The sequence below is a fragment of the Periplaneta americana genome, chromosome 10 (assembly GCF_040183065.1).
Source record: "Periplaneta americana isolate PAMFEO1 chromosome 10, P.americana_PAMFEO1_priV1, whole genome shotgun sequence".
Lineage (NCBI taxonomy): Eukaryota > Metazoa > Arthropoda > Insecta > Blattodea > Blattidae > Periplaneta > Periplaneta americana.
The window spans coordinates 177,006,332-177,029,514 of record NC_091126.1 but is presented as its reverse complement, the minus strand read 5'-3'; the positions used below and the strand labels follow the sequence as shown (position 1 = coordinate 177,029,514).

Sequence of the window (23,183 nt, the reverse complement as noted above, 5' to 3'; positions counted from 1 at the left end):
GTCTTTCTTCGAATATTGTTATACAGGCTGTCCATCCGTCTGGAAAACCGAAAATAGCGGAAAATATTAGGGAATTCGGTAGTTTATGGGAGAATCGAAAAATGTCATGGAATTCTGGAAAAAAATTCTTGAACACTGTTTTCTTTTGCGTATAACATAATAATAAGGCTAAACTAGCGCTGAGGTAGTTCTCTTCGTACTTAACTTATAGACCTTGCATTACATATGTCTTACAGGTTAGGTTTGGTTAGTTTATGCGTTTGTTATGCCTTGCGTATACGATAAACTGCTTCTGTAAATTCAACGATTTTTACTTTCATACATATTATACAGTTGAAATTGTAAATTAATTTTATTTCCCGTAATTAAATAATGTCAAAGAATGCAGATTGTTACGTCCGTGGACTGTCACGAGACCTTAAACAAATTAATACAAAAGATTGTAAATTAAAATTCGAACTAAATTATAAATCAAAACTGCATTAATCGAGATGTAAACACATCAAGGTAAGCTTGAAAACTTAAAATATGTGGGTGATATCAAAATAATGAGTTTTACAACAGATGAGATACTTGTTACAAGAATTTTAGCCAAATCTATGGACAAATCTATTACTTTATAGAAAAACCACTAGAATGCAGAATGCCCTGGTTATTAACTGTCAGTCATACTGCATTGGAAGCATAGTGCTTTCGTTATTGTTTAATATACTGGCGAAATAATTTCTATTGAAGTACTAAATGGGATATCTGTAGACATGTCATTTTATAAATATTAAATAAATAGTTAATTTTACATAGGCTAATTAATAAGTAGGGTAAGCAGGTTTAGGCATTACTTGAAAGAAACACCTTATGAAAAGAAAATTGCTGGATTGACGGAATGTTTTAAGTAAAATCGTCACAATGTGGACATATGTCCGTGAATATCACGTGCGTTGACAAACCATGTCCATGGATGTGACAATTAATCAGCGAACATGACTACACGCTAATTTTAATGATTTATTTTTTTTTTTTTTTTGAAATTATGGAATATTTTAGAGGCAGATTTACAAACAAACGTGTACAATATTTTAGCGCTACCCAAATGAGCAAAACTCGTCTTTGGGAGCTGTTCATCATTACTGTTATGAAAACTAATTATTTAGCATTGCTATTATAAATAATTATTTAGTGTTAGTATTATTATAATTATGAATAAAATATAACATTTACAAATATTAATAGGTAGGTTTACATAATGATAACGTGTTATTGAGAGGAAGGAATACTTCAAAATTAAGTAAAATAAATCATATAATATACTTAAATGTTTTTTTTTTTTAATTTGCCATTGTTGAAATTCGTTAGTTTAGGTTTTTAATAAAAGAACTGGATAACTTAGGGACAACACTTGAGCTATGTTTTCAACCAGCATTTGTAAAACATTAGGTTCAATTAATGGAGTTTTGCACTGTCTCGCATACTTTTTTCTCTTACTCGTAATTAAAATATTTAGAAAATGAGGAAGACTGATAAAAGAGAGTGTATAAAGTTGAGCATGAGAAGGGCTCCTGTCATGTACATAGACACGCGAAATGCATTGAGGTTAGTTGGAGACGCTCGGGTTTTAGTCCAGAGCCTGCCCGACTCAATGTGTTGGTTCACGAGGAACACGTGCGCATCTCCGGCACTTTTAGGCCTACAATCCTACTGTTACAATGCTTTAAAGTTATAGTATTTACCATGCTCACATTCGTTCCTCAAAATGTCCTCCATTTACAGCAAAACACATTTGACATCTTTTTATGAAATTTGCAGTCACTCTCGCAAGTTCTTGAGCACTGATAGAATTTATTGCATCTCTTATATTCTGTTTAAGTTCGTTTATGGAGTGTGGGTTTCTTTCATTCTGTGGGGCGTTAATTTAAGTAATTTTATCGCTACGTGAGCAAAACTTTTATTTATTCCAGTTTCCTGCGCTAAACATCTGAGGGATTTTTGAGGGGTGTGTTCCAATCTTTCACCAATCTCGTCTAATTTCTCTTGTGACAGAATACGATGTTCTCTTTTCGGTTTTTCATCCTTTACCAAAGCTGTCCGCATGAACTTCGTATAAGGTCTTTTTATTTTACTGGGAGCTGGAACAGATCTCTCTGGAAACTTTTCGCTAAATTTGTATCTTGTCGCCACACAAAATTTTTGTTTTGTATATATGTATTGTGTAGATAAGTACGTTCACGTAATGAATAAGTCATTACAACAGTAGCCTACATGGAGCACTTTATAAACTTAACTTAAATTTTTAAGATTACAACTTTCACTGCCAACTTACTTCTCACAACAGAACTAAAGTGAAATTGAAGTGTCACTCAATGCTTGCACGCCGAGAATGCGGATGCACTATTACTGGTGATCATGCCATCTTTTGGCGGAGAATGGCTCCTGCAAAATCCGAGCATCCCCAACTAACCTCACTGTATTTAAAGTGGTTTAATACTAAAATTTTATCAGACGAATAATACAGTTTAATAAAGTTAGTAAAAATTGAAGCAAAAACATACAAAAAAAATCAGTTTTATCTGTATATTTCGGAAAACATTACTTTCAAAAAACTCCTTTTCTGGAGAATGTCCCATATATAATAATAATAATAATAATAATAATTAGATGAGATTAGATCTTTAATAACCAATAGAATTACAAGCATTCATGGCATTGCTAGTACACAGGAAAAATGACATAACATACAATATAATATAAATAAACTTAATTCTAAGTTAGCTTGGCATGCAAAAGTACAGTTCCTTTAATTATAATAATAATCATAATAATAGTAATAATAATAATGATAATAATAATAATAATAATAGAAAATCCACAAACGATTAGGGAAAACACGGGAATTTTACTGGAAGCAAGTAAAGAGATAGGCTTGGAAGTAAATCTCGAAAAGATATTATGTCTCGTGACCAGAATATTGTACGAAATGGAAATACAAAAATTGGAGATTTATGTTTTGAAGAGGTGGAGAAGTTCAAATATCTGGGAGCAACAGTAACAAATATAAATGATACTCGGGAGGAAATTAAACACAGAATAAATATGGGAAATGCCTGTTATTATTCAGTTGAGAAACTTTTATCATCCAGTCTGCTGTCGAAAAATCTGAAAGTTAGAATTTATAAAACAGTTATATTACCGGTTGTTCTGTATGGTTGTGAAACTTGGACTCTCACTTTGAGAAAGGAACATAGGTTAAGGGTGTTTGAGATTAAGGTGCTTAGGAAAATATTTGGGGCTAAGAGGGATGAAGTTACAGGAGAATGGAGAAAGTTACACAACACAGAACTGCATGCATTGTATTCTTCACCTGACATAATTAGGAACATTAAATCCAGACGTTTGAGATGGGCAGGGCATGTAGCACGTATGGGCGAATCCAGAAATGCATATAGAGTGTTAGTTGGGAGACCGGAGGGAAAAATACCTTTAGGGAGGCCGAGACGTAGATGGGAAGATAATATTAAAATGGATTTAAGGGATGTGGAATATGATGATAGAGAATGGATTAATTTTGCTCAGGATAGGAACCAATGGCAGGCTTATGTGAGGGCGGCAATGAACCTCCGGGTTTCTTAAAAGCCAGTAAGTAAGTAATAATAATAATGATAATAATAATAATAATAATAATGATAATAATAATAATAATGGTTTATTTTAACTGGCAGAGTTAAGGCCATTCGGCCTTCTCTTCCACTCAACAAGTATGATAGAAAATTACTACAATGCTATGAATATAACATAATTAATACAATACAATTCAAAGCAATACAATACTACAATACAAGACAATATAATACATAATTGTCCACACCTGTGGAGTAACGGTTAGCACGTCTGGCCGCGAAACCAGGTGGCCCGGGTTCGATTCCCGGTCGGGGCAAGTTACCTGGTTGAGGTTTTTTCCGTGGTTTTCCCTCAACCCAATACGAGCAAATGCTGGGTAACTTTCGGTGCTGGACCCCGGATTCATTTCACCGGCATTATCACCTTCATTTCATTCAGACGCTAAATAACCTAGATGTTGATAAAGTGTCGTAAAATAACCCAATAAAATAAATAAATAATACATAATTAATATAATACAATGAGAATTCTTTTCATCTTCACAATACCAATAAAATAATTATGTAATAATTATTTATTTATTTATTTATTTATTTATTTACTTATATTTAATGTGCTGTACAACAGCCAGAGGCCAATTACAGTTCAGCACAAATGATATAACAAAAACATTAGCAATAATTTACAATAAAAGTACAAAGAAATAATTCAATTAATGGCAATTAATTATATGATAATTACAAATGAAATAATGGATCATAAATAATAATAATAATAATAATAATAATAATAATAATAATAACAGTACTAGTAATGATAGTCATACCTAAATTAAATTAAATTATTAAACTCGATCACAATTATAACTTTAATTTGACTGCGCCCGTAAGAAATCGTTTAGCCTTTTCTTGAAAGTGGTTATTGTCTGGCAGCCCTTTATCTTCTGAGGTAGAGAATTCCGTTCACAGGGGACTGAGACAGTAAAAGAGTATGAATAGTGGGATGTTCTGTGGGCAGGAATTGCTAGGATATGGCTCTCCTGTGACCTGGTGTTTAGATTGTGATTGGAGGATAAGTAGTTAAACCGGGAACGAAGATAGTTTGGAATAGAAGTGTGGAGAACTCGAAATAGAAGAGACAGCGAATTAAATGTTGTACTGTTACTAAGTTGCAGCCAGGATAAAGATTTGAACGAGGGTATAATGTGGTCAAATTTGTGAGCATTGCTGATGAATCTGACACTCATATTGTGCACACACTGCAGCTTGTTCGAAAGGTGAGTTGTCAAGTCTGTAAGTATTACGTCGCAATAGTCAAACAGTGGCAGTACGAGGGTTTGCACTAAAGTCTGTTTTAATTCTGGCGGGAGGAAGTTTCTGAATGGGTTAAAAGAATACATGGTATAGCACACTCTCTTGGATATTTCCTTTATTTGGCATTCCCAATTAAAATTTTCGTCCAAGAAAATGCCGAGGTTTCTGACGACGGAATGGTCTGGAATATTGGCATTATTTACTGTAATAATTGGGATGTCTGTTGTTCATTGTGTTCAGTAGTCTCTTATGTCCAATTATTATAGCTTGTGACTTACTAGCATTTAACCGAAGTCCGAACTTTTTCGCCCATGAAGAAACTTGATTCAAGTCATGATTAATTTTGCCAATAGTTGCATCAATTTCGTCTGATCGGGAGTGCATGTAGGCTTGTAAGTCGTCTGTGTAAATGTGATACTTGCAGTAATGTAAGTTTGTAGTCACGTCATTAATATAAATGGAGAAAAGCAGTGGTCCAAGCACAGTGCCTTGAGGTGCTCCTATTTTCGTGTATCGCCAAGTGGAAAACCGATTTTGTACTGAGATACATTGTTGACGATCACGAAGATAAGAGTCCATCCAATTAATGCAGTTGTCAGACAAGTATAACGTTGTTAGTCTTGCAAGTAGTAGGTCAAGATCAACTGAGTCGAATGCTTTACTGAAGTCTAGTAGAGTTAATATGGTCACCTCGCTTCTGTCCATTGCTTCTCGCGTGTCTTCAGTCACTTTGAGTAGGGCAATTGTTGTACTGTGTCCTGTTCTGAAACCAGATTGGTGTTCGTTGATAAGTTTGTACATGTTTAAGTGGTCTGTCAGTTGTCGGTGTACAATGTGTTCCAGTGCTTTGGAGAGAGCTGGGAGAATATTTATAGGCCTGTAGTCGTTTGGAGAGGTCGGAGTTTTCGTCTTGGGTATAGGTGTTACTAGTGCCATTTTCCAAATTTTACGAAAGGTATTAGTTATGAGAGATGCATTAAATATATGGGTCACTATCGGCACGATCACGTCAATTATTTTATTTAATAGTGATATGCTGATACCGTCTATGCCTTGCGCTTTAGATTTCAGTCGTCTTAGTGATTTTCTGACGTCAATTTCAGTAATGTATGTAAAGTGAAATAACGTGTCTATTGTAGTCGCATTAGATAGGATGTCTTCCTTTGTTTGGTCCTTTTGTAGACTTTCGGGAGGTGGGGTGGTGAAATGTTCATTCAGATCAGTAAGTGATATGTCAATTGTCTGTACCTGCTGCTTCTGTTCTCTTAATCCCATGGAGTTGATATTTTTCCAAAGCTCTTTCGTACTAACAGAAGGTTGGATGAGTGAGTGAGCGTAATGAAGTCTTGTGTTTCTGATTTACTGGTTTGTCCGGTTGCGTAGGCGTCTATAGTTGTCGTAATCAGAAATACATTTTGTTCTTCGGTACTTGCGATATGCAGCATCTCTTTCCGCCATGAGTGTACGCAACGATTCGCACATCCAAGGAGCAGGTCTTCGAGTAGTGGTTCATCTAGTTTTCAGTGGTGCGTGTTTGTCATATAGCTGGGTGACTAAATTATTAAATGTCTCAACTTTTTCGTTTACACTTCTCAGCGTCGATAGTCTGCCATGGTAGTTTAGTTGCGTCACTAATTAGTTCGTCATGGTTAATGTGAGTGAGGTCGCTATATGTTACAATATGAGGTTTACGTCTATGGCATCGTGAAGAAAATACAACGTAGATGATATCATGTTTTGAGATTCCAGGAGCAGGCACTTGTCCATTTGTTATTACGTCGACCTGGTTGGCGAGTTGGTATAGCGCTGGCCTTCTATGCCCAAGGTTGCGGGTTAGATCCCGAGCCAGGTCGATGGCATTTAAGTGTGCTTGAATGCGACAGGCTCATGTCAGTAGATTTACTGGCATGTAAAAGAACTCCTGCGGAACAAAATTCCGGCACATCCGGCGACTCTGATATAACCTCTGCAGTTGCTAGCGTCGTTAAATAAAACATAACATTTTTTTAAACATTTTTAACATTTGTTATTACGTCATGAGGTTTGTTTGTCGCGATTATGTCTAGTAACGTCTCTGAATAAGGAGTGTGATGTGTAGGTTCGAAGGGAGAATTGTCATATTGCAGGACTGGAACATGTTCTGTAGTTGTATTGTTGCGTTGCTGTTAGCTGAAAGTAAATTTGTGTTAAAATCGCCAAGTACTACAGCATGCGGATAATTGGGAATCAGATTCAGCAATGCTGCTTCAATATCACACAGGTGATTTACCTTCGGCGGTTTGTAAACCACCCCAAGGAGGCATTTTTGATATTTTATTTTCACCTCTACAAATAGAAATTCTGGCCGTTCACTTTCTTCGTTTGAAGACTCATGAATAATTTTGTATGTGATGTCTGATCTTACATACATAGCCACGCCACCACCCCTCTTGTTGAAAGTTGTTGAAAGTGAAAACCAGTATGGATTACAGAAGGTAATATACAGGGTGAACCGTAATTAATAACAATAATTTATTTCAGGGGGCTATTCTATGAGATATTTCAAAGAAAAAACATTTGAGACAAATTTGGGTACTTGTGGAGTTTGACTACTTTTGGACAATTTCTTCCAAACTCCCATTTTCGCCGTATTTTACCGTCGTAAAAACAATAGAAATATATTCATTTGTCGGAAATGAACTATAACCTAAACTAACCTAGCTTAACCTAACCTAAGAACACGTTATTATAGGTAATTTACGAAAATTGAAAGTATTTCTATCATTTTTACGATGGTAAAATACGGAGAAAATTAAATTTTGAAAAAAGAAAAGTCCAAAATCCGAAAATAATAAGCTCTGCAACTTACCAATTAGACATTGAAGTGGTGAAGATAGTCTCTCAATCTGCTTTGAATAGTCTCCCAATCTGCTTTCAAAATATTCACACTATTCCCACATGCACAGCTGTCAGATAACATACCATGATTAATAATAACTCACGCATTTCTTGGTAGGAATGTGCGGACTTGGTTAATAAATAATCAAAACTAACCAAACCTAACCTTCATATATATATATATATATATATATATATATATAAGATGTGTAACTGGAGTACATTCGCGCTGCCACTGCATGAGACGTCCATCCACTGCCATCCAAATCATAAAAAAAAAAGACAGCCTCGAATACTGCAATCGACAATCAATCAATCGAACTCCACCACCCAGCAACCAATCACAACAATCCCCATTGAAACCGAGCCACCAATTGTAACAATGCCCGGCGAATTCAACTGTATAAATTGTAATAAATTACTCATAAAAAATTCCCGTCATTTCCGAAAAATAAAAACCAAAACACTGTGGTCACCTTATAAAACTATCCTATAATCAAGAACTCTTACTTAAAAAACCGCGCAGTAGTCAAACTTCATAATTACCCAATTGTACTCGTTTTTGCATGCTTTTCGAGAAAAGAATTATTTCTTATGAAACATTTCATAGCATATTGTGGGAAAGCTGTTGACGTAATTCCCAATAGGCTATCCTCAGTCAGTTTAAGAGCAGTGTATTATGATAATAAATGATTGAAAGAACTTTAGTTTTATTCTTTAAATGTACAGAAATTTGATCCGAACAAATGTAAGTTTTCGTTCTGCAAAGTAATTTAAAAACATTATGCATTCTGACTATGCTGTGAAGGTTATTGCCTGGAGAGATGCAGCTCGCATGTGCGAGGAATGGGTGAGACAACGAGAAATGTAAACATACTGTCCAAATTTCACGAGAGGATCCCTGCGATGGGAGTATGGTCCTTGTGGGATAAGAGGAGATGGTAAGCTTGTAACCCAGAGTCTTCGAAGGAGCAAGTGAATGAGGGTAGTGTCTTTGGCCGACTGAGACAAACAAGACTCAGTCAGTGGTCAGCTGGTACAAACAAGGCTTAACAAAAGCCATACAGAAACCATTGGAGACAATATATCGCCTGATAAGCTGAACCAACATTTCACTTCCCATTCCACATCACGAATTCAACATGATTCTAAGGAGAAAATTATACAACGTAAATATATTAGTAGCATTGAGACAGAAACATTTTATTTTTTATATATTACGACATTAGAGGTTAAAAAAGTCATATGCCATATTAAATCTAAAGCAAAGGTAGACAATATAAGCATTACGTTATTGCATAAAATAATTGACGTCATCCTGCCCACACTGACCCATATCTTTAATGCCTCTATAATAACTTTGTCATACCCGAAACTCTGGAAACAAGCCATAGTACGAACTCCAAAAACTCCACACCTGTCACTCCTAATGACTACAGACCAATCAACATTCTCCCCACCATATTTAAGGCTCTGGAACGAATAGTTCATAAAGAATTGATGCCATGTCAACACTTCTCACTTATTAGATCCTTATCAATCTGGCTTCAGAGCGGGACACAATATGACTACTGCACTACTTAATGTGACTGAGGATACTCGTGATGCCATGGACAATAGCCAATTGACTGCACTTGCTCTTCTTGACTATAGTAGAGCTTCCGACTCTGTGGACATTGACATTCTATTAGCAAAGCTATCTGCTTTAAACTTCTCAGAAAGCTGCATCTCTTGGTTTGATTCATACCTTCGTGAATGCCAGCAATGTGTTTTGTTTTCTAGCAGGTTTTCTTTCTGGCATATCGTGAAGTATGGCATTCCTCAAGGATCAGTATTAGGGCCTCTGCTTTTTTTCAGTTTATATTAATGAGACACATTCCTCACTAAAACATAGCAGATATCATCTTAATGCTGACGACCTCTAAATTTACTTACATTTCCGTCCAGAAATGATCCATTGAATAGGTTTAATGAGGACCTAACTTCAATATACAACTGGTGTAAATAATATGGACTTACATTAAACCTGGAGAAATACCAGGTTATTATTCTAATGCACAGGAGCCTAATATTTTCTTTCGAAGTATTTCTATACCTTACAGCTCTACTGTTAAAGATTTAGGTGTCTATTTTGATGAAAACTTAAGTTCGAACAATCGGATTACAAATTTTACAGAAAAAGTGTTCTCAGTTTTCCACCTCCTAACCCACATAAAACATCCCCCCTTTTCTCTGAAAAAAAAAAAAATCCTCATCCACACTCTCATAATGCTGTTATTTGATTATTGCGATGTTCTGTTAACTGATATAACTTCAAAATTAGCCTTTAAGTACAGCATGTCCATAATATGTGCATTAGATTTATAGACAAAATTCGGAAATATGACCATATTTCAGCTTACTTTGAACAGCTGTCATGGCTCCGATCTGAGAAATGCAGAAAACTACATTCACTCTCGCTCAAATCATGCACACTTCTTGTCCATCTTACCTGTCACGTCAGTTTCAGAATCCCTCATCTCTTCACAGCTTTGGCACCTGGTCTCAAGAAACTATTATTCTTATACCTAAGCACAGAACATGTTATTCTCAATCATTCACAATCTACACTTCTTGAATGTGGAATCTTCTTTCTGCTGATATTAGAACCTGTTGGATGGTATAAACTGACTGAGTGACTGACTAATGGCTTTTAAGGAACCCGGAGGTTCATTGCTGCCATCACATAAATCCACCATCGTTCCCTATCCTGAGTAAGATTAATCCAGTCCCATATAGTCTTTCAAAATTAAAATGAACAATTTCATAATTCAACAGGCATAGTAAATTGCATTTGCTCTAAAAGGAATATTTATTAATCTGAGTTTTTTTTTTAATTTAATTAAATATTCTTTGGAGATCATAGTTAGTTACTAAAAAAATGTTGTGTGTCACTATGGAATGACCCCAAATAGATTTGCGAGACTTACAGCCAAAAAAATACTCAATAAAAGCAAGTTAGGGTCGCCCTAGAAACAGCAGAAAAATAGAGCAAGCTGTGACAAATTTGAATTTAAAGTTTTTGCATAGACAGATTTTTTCAGTTAAAGACTATTTGCAGAAGGTGCAAGTAATGTTTTGTAGAAGCTTCTTGGGAGAATTACTATTTTACTGTTTTACTAAAGTAGCAAATAAATTATTTTCTTAATTCCATTTTAGGTACTTTACCTAATATAACTTACTTACAAATGGATTTTAAGGAACCCGTAGGTTCAATGCCGCCCTCACATAAGCCCGCCATCGACCCCTATCCTATGCAAGATTAATCCAGTCTCTATCATCATATCCTACCTCCGTCAAATCCATTTTAATGTTATCCTCCCATCTACGTCATGGCCTCCCCAAAGGTATTTTTCCCTCTGGTCTCCCAACTAACACTCTATATAAATTTCTGGATTTGCCCATACATGCTACATGCCCTGCCCAACTCAAACGTCTGGATTTAATGTTCCTAATTATGTTGCCTAATATAACAGTGAAGAAAAATTCAACAGAGCATCAGTTCACAGTTTCCATTTATGTATAGGCTTTATGCAGTTAACTGGTACTTGCAATATTCTTTATAATCTGTGAGTTAATGACAGTGACATTAATTTAGATTTAAGAAACTAGTTCTTTATGCGTATTAACAAAATTTGTACAATAAGAGATGGAACATGTAAGGATATGTTTGTACCTCACATTTATATCATGTTGCATTTGAAGTATTAGAAATATTGAAGAAAGAAGAATTTTTGTTGTATTATTGTATGCTTTCGTGTGTCTCCTGCTTTTATACTAGCATTTCAGATGTAAGCTGCACAGTTAGAAATGAGTTAAGACAAAAAGGCGTTAATTTTCTTTTAATTGAAACCCCCAAAATTTTTAAATAAGAGTACCAGTATTTCAAATTATTCCAAGGAATTTGCATACTACATACTGAGGATGTTCAATTGCTGTATGCTTTCACCACTTCTTTGTCTGATAGAGGAAAATGAGAGTCATCACAGAATTTGGAAGTATATGAAATAAAACTGAAAGAATTTGTTACTCTTTTTTTCAACAGTATAGAATTGGAAACATAGCCTGCGAAGTGGAAAATCTATGGATTGAGAACTAGCTTGTTGCATGCTCGACATTTATGAAATATTGCTTTATTATATTACTATTGTGTACATTCTTTTCTTTTCAGAAAAACAGGAGAGAGTTTATGAATTATTCATGCTGAAAATGCTGCAGTGGATGATTAATGATTGGCCCAGCATTCTACCAGCTTAACCAAAACATTTAAAAATGGGTGAAATAATTGGATCTGCAAGCTTTTTGCATTTCGGAGACATTGTGTCTCTGTATGCAGAAGGCAGTGTGTGTGGATTTTTAAGTACACTGGGGTGAGTACACAAAGGTATCCTCTGCGTCTTTTTCTCTCTTTTCTCCACTCACTCTCAATTATTGACTGGCACAGTTGTTCTCCAATGAATGAATGGTACAGCCATGATGTCCCATGTTGGGCAAAGACATTCTGTGCTAGGGGTACCCTTTACAGGGGTGGCTCATGGGTACTCACTTGGTGGGCCAATTTAGGCGAGTTGACAGTTGCCATAAATATTGTCATGGCACTGTTATTAACACTGTTAACTTATAACTAGTCTCAGTACTTTGTTCTTTGGTTGTTTATATACTGTAAACGTTTTACTAACATTAGGTTGCAGTATTTTTAACACAAATGTTTGCTATTTGCAAGTAGCACTTTCACAATCACTGAGTTTACTCTTTACAGTATTTTTAACACTGATGTTTTACAGTACATTTTCCTAGTTCTTTCCATAATACTCTGTTATGAAATATGATTTTTTTTAATTCATTTAGATTCGCCATTGCCTAAAATGTAAAGATGACTGGTTCCCACTTCTTCGTCATTGTTTAGAGCAAGGCTGGGCAACTGAATGCTCTGTGGAGCAGATGGATAATCAGAATCATATTCACTCTCTCAAAAATTAATAGGCTTTAAGTGGAATTTAATTACACATATTTCAAATAATTCCAAATACTCGTATTTTAGAAAATAAGCTTGCATAATCTGTATATTAGGGTGCTTCTTAAAATCCAACTTTCAAAATATTCCAGTGATACTTCTAATTTAATGATTTGTTTTTTCATATTTGCTTGATATTACTTTTCATGTTGAGGTATTTCGTGTATTATTTTTCAGCTTGGTTGATGATCGTACTGTGGTTTGTCCTGAGGCTGGAGATCTTAACAACCCACCCAAAAAGTTTCGGGGTAAGGAAAACACAATATTCTGCCCTAGGTATTTTTAAGGAAGAACTTCTCAGTTAGAACTTTGAAAAATCATGAATAACACAATTGTTCACTTCTTTGCATACATCATGGCATCTAGGTTCTTAAAAATGTAGTGAATATCTGCATGCATGGATGCTTGTGATTTCCCATGGTTGCTCTTTAACATTTCTGAAACTTTGTGATTTTAGTGATTATCCAAACTTGACTGCACTAATGACTCGAGACTTTAATACTCAACTTCATTCCATTGCCTGTTGAAACCTGGGTATGCAGCGAACCTTAGTGTAGTCAGCCGGTGTGGGTTTGGGAATGCACCTAGCTTGAGGGTTAGTCAATAGATCATAACAGGTCACAGTGCTGGGCCATAGTGTGTCCCTCCCACAAATTCCATTCTATGGATGTACCTTCATCTATCGGTAAAAAGAATTAATTAAATGGGCAGAGATAGGTATATCTTATTTATTGGGACTATTAGGTATCACGAACTTTGAACATCATGTGAAATATCATGATTATCATATCTGCTTGCATTAGGAACTCTCATAAAGAGATCATCAGCTCTGCATTGTGTATTGTAAGTGGTTACATAATGGTAGTGCAGAAAATGGTTCATTGTTGAGAAATATTTTCGAACACTGGCAATTTTTATAAACATAATAGGAATTATTGGGCACTTGAAAACTCAAGTGTATGAGAAGTACATATTTTCAGCATAGTTCGTCATTAAATGTTTGGTGTCACATTCTTGGAAACTTTGTTATAGGTCCTCACTTTTTTGAAGGCGAGAAATGCTAGTATTGTAATTTGTCAACTATGAATTACCTACACTCTTGGAGAATGTACCCCTCAATATAACAGGGGCGTGTTTTGCGGGCTACCGGGAAATTACAAAAGAAAAAGTTTATAATATAACATAATGTAATAATTTTGTATTATTAGTTTTACCATAGTAATTAAAATTAAAGTAATTGTTAGATATATTTTGTGTAATAATAGGGTCAGCGGTAGCCCAAACCCTTTAACCAGTATACGCCACTGCAATATAAGAACAGATGGTGTGCTGCTATATTTCGAAGATATACACGGGAATTGTTAAATGATAAGTTCAGGGATAGAAAGATTGGACGTGGTCTGCTTGCTCACCTGACATTACCCATTGGTGTTACTTTTTGTGGAAATACGTAAAAGATAAAGTCATGTTTATAGCACTTACCACCAAAGAAAATATGAAGGAAAAAAATAAGTGAAGCATATGGCACTGTTACTCTCTTTGTTAGCAAATGTTAGAAGAAGTTGTAGCAAAAGAATTAATAAGTGCTAATATATTAATGGGTGTTACTTTGAGCACTTAATAAATTGATGCAAAGTAAGAGTTTAGTAAAATTGTTGTTATTTATTTAATTTCTATCCATTATACCTCATTGCAAACTCACTGTAACATCTTAAGACGTCATTAAAAAAAGTTTCAAACAAAAGTTTCCCTATTTTTTGAGGAGAACTGGAACAAAATATCCATAATTTCATTTAAAATATCAGCTATCCCCAGTGCCCCATGAAATAGGACCAAACGAAATGCCATCAATGACTCAGCCTGAAAGGCCCTCTCCTCTAATGAGATTGGAAAAATCAACATTTGTATAGCTGTATTGGTCCATTTAAGAGAAACTAACTTTTAACACTTTATGTGAGCCACCTTGTATATGACTGAAAACGAATATTTGTGTTACTACATTAATGTAATTGAACATGTTACAGACTGTCTCTTCAAGATATGCCCTATGAACCGTTATTCAGCACAAAAACAGTTTTGGAAAGCTGCAAAGCAAAGTGCAAGTTCTACTACAGATGCAGTGTTATTAAAACGTCTTCATGTAAGTTAATTTTGAGAACTAGCTACTCCTATCAAGTGCATTTATAGTTGTAGACCAGTTCTCTTCAATATGGTATGCATATCAGTGGCATACAGTGCTGTCATTGGGGTCATATATGGGAACCTAGAATTTTCTTTTGATTCGCTGCCTAGTGTGGGATGTATATAGTGATAAACACATGATTTTAGTTTGTGACCACATAAAAATCGTTCCATACTTACCTGTTTATTCTAATGCACTGTTGTAATCCTTCTTTACTTGTTACTGGTTACCAATATAACATGTCCAGAATGAATTACTAAGGAAATGATCCATTTCCCTGGCATTGCATCCTGGACCTCTCAAGTGTAATATTTGTAACAAGTGTGGCTACAACTTACCTTACAAGCAAGTATCAAATGATTTTTATGTTGAAAGTATTTGTGGCTGCAAACTAAAACCACGTGTATATCACCTCACCGAAGTCAATGAAGCAATGGAAAATTATGTTTTCTGTGGTGTATACCAAAAGGGCGGTTTAAATAATTCATAGTGCTGCAGATACACACTTCAAGATTCGTAAAGATAAATGTGCCTCCACTGTTAGAACTTTATGAGATCTTCTTTAAAACAAGTTGTTTTAAAATTTAAAGGTAAAGCAAAACTGTTTCTTTACTTCTTCTGTAACATAAAAAATATTCATTAAATGATGGCTGGAGGAGTAGAGAGAGTAAAATATTTTTCAAGGGAGAAAAATATGGAGTGAGATTATTAAAACGTCAAGAAAAAATTACCATGAAAGTACTGGTGTTACATATAATAAGTTGTGATGGTACATACATTCGTTAACACTATTGTGGTTAGTTTTGCAAGAAGTAGAGACTTTCTTTTAAATGTAAGACTAGTGAATGGATGAAGTAGTGGATACTATAGTATTGTATTAAAATTCAAAGTACCTGATGTTAGCTGTGTGTTTCTTCAAATATATTATATTTATGCATGTGATATGTAAAATTTCTTTTTAACCAAATTGTCGATGTGTGTTGGGATTAATATTGTGTCCCTATTCTTATGTTAGGTTCTTATGAGCTGTGTAGCTCTTGTTAAGCAATGTTCTTGAAATAGGACAATGCCAGTGTGTTGGGTGTGATTGTTATGGCTTGAGGGAATCTGTTGTATTTTCTAGAACCACTGTTGTTAAAGGAATCTAATCTAGTCTTCTTCTGCTTGTCCTGCAGTTGACTGGTTAACTTGCAGTATTTCAGTGCATGCCAATAACATCTAGAAAAGCAAAATCGCCTGTGTAATATAAAAAATATATATATTTTTCTTCACTTTTGAGAATCTCCCATCTTTCCTGTCATATGTTACACCTGAACAGTGTTTTGTTCATTCTGTTCTTCAGATCCATATAATGCATTATACTTACAAAGATGGGGATCACTTCGAACTCTCTATATTTTTCTTCTATTTTCAACATCACTCTCAAGAAGTTGCAAGATCAATCTCTCTTTTGTGAGACCAAAGTAAACTTTATTCATTTTTGACTTGAGATACAGAATTCCGTCAAGAGTTCCATGTCAAAAAGCAGAGGCAACACATGGGACAAAGATATTTTTTAATACCATCTTAGTTTTGCGAAACACTAGAGAGTCTTTTATCCACATCACCCAGTGGAATTTAACCTGAAGCAAATTTCCCTTTTGGATTCTTTTTTACAAATTTACTTCTATATGTTCATCGTATTTTGTGTGGACGGTCCATCTGGAGTAGGATGGGGTTCTTGAGCAGAAAGAGGCTGCAGTATTTCTGGCCTCTGCCTTACAACTTTGTCTGCTTCTAGTTCCAAATTACTTTTATTCACATTAAAAATTCCTTAAGTCTTATGCATTTATGGTTTTTTATATTGGAAGTGTCTGTTTCATTTATAATATGAACTAATTGATTTTTTTCAGCATGCTGCTGAAATAGAGAAGAAACTAAATGACACTGAGCATAAAAAGCTTCTTGGTTCAGTTGTGCAATACGGCAATGTGGTGCAGGTGAGTGTCACAGGCATGAGCTGATTACTTTTTGATCACATCTTGCCAATTCCTTGGATGTTAGATAAACTCAGTGTTGGTGCAGCTGCATTAAGTAATCAGTTTAAAGTAAATCACAGAATCAGAATAAAACACAAAATAATGCCAATAATGAAATTTTTTGTGTGCGTAGGAATTATACTGAAGTAACTTCAACATCAATAATTATCAGTGAACTATAATATTTTAGGCTGTTTGTGGCTGGTTGAAAACATAGAAGTATCAGTTATTGACAGAATATAATAAGTTTAAGAGGTAGGCTGGTGAATAACAAGTTGCATGAAATTGGGATAACATGCTTGATATCATCATAGTTTGGAGCTATTCAATTGAAAATTTTATTTCTCCTTTGCAGTTATTGTTTCTTGTATTTTTATTTTGTTTATTGAACTGTGAAGCAATCACAATTGTCTTTCTTAAGAGTAGGTATAGTAGTGTTCATGGAGAGAGGGTGAGAGGGTGGAAAGGAAGAGAGAGAGAAGAGAAGGGTGAGATTTAATTTTTTGGTTACAGTTGCTGCATCTGAAGTCGAACAAGTATCTGACTGTCAATAAACGTTTGCCTGCACTTCTCGAAAAAAATGCGATGAGAGTTTATCTTGATGCAAATGGCAATGAAGGATCCTGGTTCTATATATTGCCATTTTATAAACTGCGTGCACAAGGGGACAACGTTGTTGTTGGTGACAAGGTCATAATGAATCCAGTGAATGGAGGACAGCAAGTGCTGCATGTGGCAGCCAATTACGAGCTTTCAGATAATATTGGTTGCAAAGAAGTAAGTTAATTCTTAATTCGACCGTTATGTTTACAATACAACTTTAGAAAGAAGAAAAAGATTCTCTTCTTCATAATACATTGATTGAAATTTCCATATTTGCATTTTAGATATAGTAAAACACCAGTAAAATGCTCTTCAAGGAATTGCGTGTTAACTGCGTATTAACTGGGACAGTGTATAAAGTGGAAGACAACCAAATATGTACAGTAAAGTTAGAGAGTGAATTGTATTGCTTAACTCCATATCATCGACTCTTGTCCCAAACTATATTAAAGCTACGAGATGCATTATCGTTACATAGGTCTGCTGCTCAGCATGTCATTTTATTTTCTGTCTTTGCAGAACATTGAAGCTGGTGTCTTCTTCTTTTGACTGATGTTCCTCTCCTTCTTTTATACAGCTATTTTTTATTTCAAGAACTTCAATGCAGGGGCCACTTTCTTTGATCTTAAAGATATCTGTTTTTCATTAATTGCAAAAAGGACAATATATTGTGGTAGAAGAAAAACATTTCTTTGATTGCATTGTTAATGTTGTGTTTTTTATGCTATCGTAATTCTTGATTGCTATGGTTCTGTGTAGTGCAGGTGTCTTTGACATTACTGCCTGTGGATGGGAAGGAAAGCAAAAGATCTTATAGCATGCAAAGGAAGAACAATAGATAGATTTTGCAGTCTTAAATTGCCATTGTTGGAATTCTTTTTTTTTTTTTTCTGTTATTTCTGCCACTATTCTGCCAGTGGGGGTTACGAACTTCCCTTTGTCTCCACTTCAGGAATAAAATTTTTCACAGTGTCACGAAAGAAAAAAATAAATCTAATGAGCCTGGAATTAGCAACCGACTTACCTGTATTACTGATAACATGCAATTTGTTAACAGGTGAATGTGGTGAACTCGAGTACATCATGGAAGGTCACATTATTCATGGAACATCGGGAAAACCAAGAAGAAATTCTAAAAGGTGGGGATGTTGTACGTCTATTTCATGCAGAGCAGGAGAAATTTCTTACCATGGATGAATTTAAGAAAAAACAGCATGTTTTTTTAAGAACAACAGGTAGAACATCAGCCACATCAGCTACCAGTAGCAAAGCCCTTTGGGAAGTAGAGGTAAATAATGTAAACAAACATTTTTAAGTTAAATTTTGTGTGATGTCGTTCACAGTTGAACATGGATAAGAATTTTGACCCAAAAGTAATGTTCCTTATATTGAAATTCATTATTCTTCTACAACTTTATTTGCATAATATGAAGGTAGATCCTTTAGAAAGAAAGTGATGTTTTTCTGCATAATCTCGGACTCTGTATGTAACACATTTTAAACTAATGAAATCTAAGTATGAGTAAATACAGTATTTTTTGCGTGTTTCAGTATTAAACTTTCTTAAGGGGAGGCAGAGGTGAATATTTCAAAATCCACAAAATTTATCCGATTTGTTTGAAATTGATCATGGATACTAAGTATGTTATTAGTAATGGACATACCAAGTTTCAACTTTCTAAGTACAATAGTTCTGTAAATATTAATAATTTTATAAAACTTTATATCGTTTGATATAAAATGCTCCATGCACCATATTGTAAGAAATTTTCAATATTTCTTTTTTATTTATATGTTCAGAGAAGGTATATAAATAATGATAAGTATTAGTTTATTATGGGAATAATATAGTAGTACAGTTATCTTGGTTTTAATTTCATACTTTTAAGGGCACAGAATCAAAAACTAACATTGGAATATCAAAATAAAGATAATAAAAATGGAAAAAACCAAATTTTCATTTTTTTTTCAGTTTTGTTCGAAAATTTCACCTCTGCCTCCCCCTTAACTGTGTCAATTTGTTATTGATAGACATTAAGTTGTTTGAATCATCTTAAACTCGAAATTAAATTTGATACTATTTCTACATTTCATATTTCTCATATTTTAATCATAGAATGCAGTTTTATGTGGCTTTTCTTTGAAAAGAGAGTCGAAAGAGCAGGAAAAGTTTGTAAGTAGGAGCTATTTAATAAATTATTCTGGTTAAGTGTTCTAAGCTGTCAGTTATTTTGTATTACATTTACTCCTTTTTGTTTTTTTTCACGTTTTCATAAAAAGATGTCCTTTCTATCGAATTTTTATTCACTGTTGCAATTCCTTGTTAATCCACAATGCAACTGGAACTATTTTTGTTCTGTGTATGCTTGAATTTTACGTTTTATTTCATATGTAAAGTATGTACATGGTGTATTAAAATTCGTATTTGCAAAATAAGTTTAGGTTATCTGAACCACTTTGTTTAAACTTATGAAGATTTAATAATTTATTCCACATTGCTCTTATTGATTTTCTACGGTTAGCGCGTCTAGCCGCGAAACCAGGTGGCCCGGGTTCAATTCCCGGTCGGGGCAAGTTACCTGGTTGAGGTTTTTTCCGGGGTTTTCCCTCAACCCAATATGAGCAAATGCTGGGTAACATTCGGTGTTGGACCCCGGACTCATTTCACCAGCATTATCACCTTCATCTCATTCAGATGCTAAATAACCTAAGCAGTTGATAAAGCGTCGTAAAATAACCTACTAAAATAAAATAAAAAATTGATTTTCTACGTAATTTTTTGCTACACAAAAGATAATGTCAAGTCAAACATAATCCATTTTTTTTTTTTTTTTTTTTTTGCAAATTTGTGTTATTTTTATAGAAATATTCTTCAATTTGTATTTTCTTCAAACAGAATGATTAGAGTTAAAAATAATATTTGTAAATTATTTTAAATAAATTAAGGTAAAGTTGAATGTTCAGAGAGAAATGGATGACCTTCTAATGGAGATCGATTAAATTTTGTTTTGAAATATTTCTCATATGGTGTATGTATTCTTTATTGCATGTTATCATGATTCTGTTCCCATTTCTAAATAAAGTACTTATATTATTTCTGTAAGATATTCAGACTAATTTAATCTTGAGTTAAAGTCTCTCATACTATTACTTTGGCACCAGACATAGGTGAAAAATAGTTACTTTCCTCTATAACCATATGTTCTTTCAGAAGCAACAAAATAATTTTATGGTCTTTTATTTAGTCAGACACTTCTAAAAATATCATTATTTTAGGTTGTGCAACATGATCCTTGTAGAGGTGGAGCTGGCCATTGGAATTCACTGTTTCGTTTTAAACACCTTGCTACAGGACAGTACCTTGCTGCAGAGATTGACGATGATGAAACATTGGATGCTATGCGTTCGAAACTTAGGGGTAAAGACTTAATTTTCTTATGTAAACAAAAAGTAAACGTTCTCACAGTTACAATTTATAGATGGACTATGAACAAAATGCATTGACACTGCTCATCTCTAGGATTGTTGTGTCATGTTCCCCTGCTACTTTGGACACTGCATTGGCACTGCTCGTGCACTAAGATTAGTATGATGTCATAGTCCCCTGTCCCTAGTAATACAGTAGTGAATAATGTAATAATATTCCTTCTGGCAAGTAGCTATGATGCTGACAGGTCAACTGATACTGAGTGGTGAAGAAAGAGGGGAAGAGGAGAATACAGCTCAGTGTCATGGGAGATGCATACCTAAAATACATATGTGCAAGAACTGCATTTTATTTATAGTCCACCTTTAATATCTAGCATTTCATTTTTATTTGAAAAAACCTAGTGTTGGAAATTATATGAAATAGGAGTTAGTTAGGACATTTCTTTTAAAATGTGCATAGTAACAATCTGTAATGAAAATAATTGTTTGTTTATGGGTTGATGTATGTGCATAATGTAGCACAGTGTATAGTATACCTGAATGATTAATTTACTTTTAATAGTCAAATTCTGTACTTTTAAAATTATTTGAATGATTTTGCTACTTTTTATTGCTCTTTTTGTAGATCCAGGTGGTGGACCAGTATATCATTTAGTTTCTGTTCCACATCCGAATGAAATTGCATCTCTTTTCGAATTGGGTGCAACTACACATACGAGAGGAGATTCGTTAGTTCCACAAAGTTCGTATGTTCGGTTACACCATCTTTGCACTAACACATGGGTACACAGTACTTCAATTCCAATCGATAAAGATGAGGAGAAACCAGTGATGTCAAAGGTAATTAGCAGAAATAACATACAGTATTGATACTATTTACCCTGTAATATACTTTTTAGGAAGAATTGGATACCTGAGATTATTTTGAGTTATCGAAAGAAATGAATTCCAGTTTATGTTGGCAGTATATAATACTTTCATGTAAAATAGTTGATATTAGCCTAAGTTGTAATCACTGATTAACGCCCAGTAGTCTATTTATATACCCTTGCATACTCGACATTAGATTTTTTTTACTGGCGCCACATTGATTAAATATTAATGATCATCATAAATATATCATGTAAGATGTTAACTAAGTATGCCAACATTTTATCTTCCTTCAAAAATAAGAATTCTTTAAGGTATCTTAGTTCGCATTAGTTAGGTATAGAATGATGTTGCGCTGTATAAAGAATAAAATTATTTTTCCATGTTACATTGTCTCGATATTGTTATTGGGTTGTGATTTAGTAGTGTCAAGGTTACTACTATTGCATCGCACAAAGAAAACACAGATGTATGTAAAATGATTGGAGCAATATGACCTGAAACAGCTGCGGTCTATAAATAGACCGCTGGACGCTTATTATATTACGTGAAAATAACAGTAGAGAGAGGTCATTGCACTCAGTACCGCAACAGTTGATATCAGCAAGTGACTGTGGGCAGTAGTATTCTGCTATTGCAAGTAGATTATCATCTGAATGCTGTCTTACTATTTGATCCCCAGAATGTGTTATTGTATACCCTAAATTGTAAATAAATGTGATATGGTGTACATCTGCAGTATATATATTTCTGAACAGTGAATTTATTCCTTTTTACTTCTAAATACAGTGGCCTGTAATATATGTAATAATATTTTTCGGCCTGTAATTAAAACCACGCATCCTGTTTTCACCAACATGTAACAGTAAACAGGAAAAAATTCAATATTGTAATGGTATGATATATTGCTTCATTTTCTTTCGCAATATAATGTCAGAAGGTATCATTTTTGACTAATTTCTTCTGTGACTAACATCACATTGAGGTTTTCTATTCCCTGTGTAAAAAATCTCTGGTAAGGACACAGCTGAAATGACATCAGTAATAGACACGACTTAGTCTTAGGTACCGTAGCAGAGTTGTGCTGATTATGCTAGATTGCATTGTACATCCTCGGGCTCACGATACATAATTTGATAATTTTTTTAGAAGTAGAGATCTTTTGCTCCACCTTCAGGAACTTGGTTTCCGGGCTACAAAAACTGTGAGAGAAAACAGAATGAACG

The 23,183-nt window shown here is 34.4% G+C and overlaps 1 protein-coding gene across 16 annotated transcripts in view; it reads left to right on the top strand.

Annotated features, from left to right (window-relative positions):
• Itpr (Inositol 1,4,5,-trisphosphate receptor) overlaps positions 1–23,183 on the top strand; it is a 178,033-nt gene that overhangs the window by 684 nt on the left and 154,166 nt on the right. For 12 of the 16 annotated variants that reach the window (XM_069838497.1, XM_069838494.1, XM_069838491.1 and 9 more), the window contains exons 2-9: positions 12,013–12,211; positions 13,033–13,103; positions 14,880–14,995; positions 16,930–17,016; positions 17,569–17,832; positions 18,716–18,946; positions 20,935–21,076; positions 21,713–21,927. In XM_069838497.1, coding sequence (XP_069694598.1) covers positions 12,114–12,211; positions 13,033–13,103; positions 14,880–14,995; positions 16,930–17,016; positions 17,569–17,832; positions 18,716–18,946; positions 20,935–21,076; positions 21,713–21,927 — 1,224 coding nt within the window. In that variant the 5' untranslated portion in view covers positions 12,013–12,113. Of the gene's footprint in view, positions 1–4,533; positions 4,889–12,012; positions 12,212–13,032; positions 13,104–14,879; positions 14,996–16,929; positions 17,017–17,568; positions 17,833–18,715; positions 18,947–20,934; positions 21,077–21,712; positions 21,928–23,183 lie in introns of those variants that run through there. The other 4 variants (XM_069838501.1, XM_069838499.1, XM_069838486.1 and 1 more) reach the window with 3 other exon arrangements.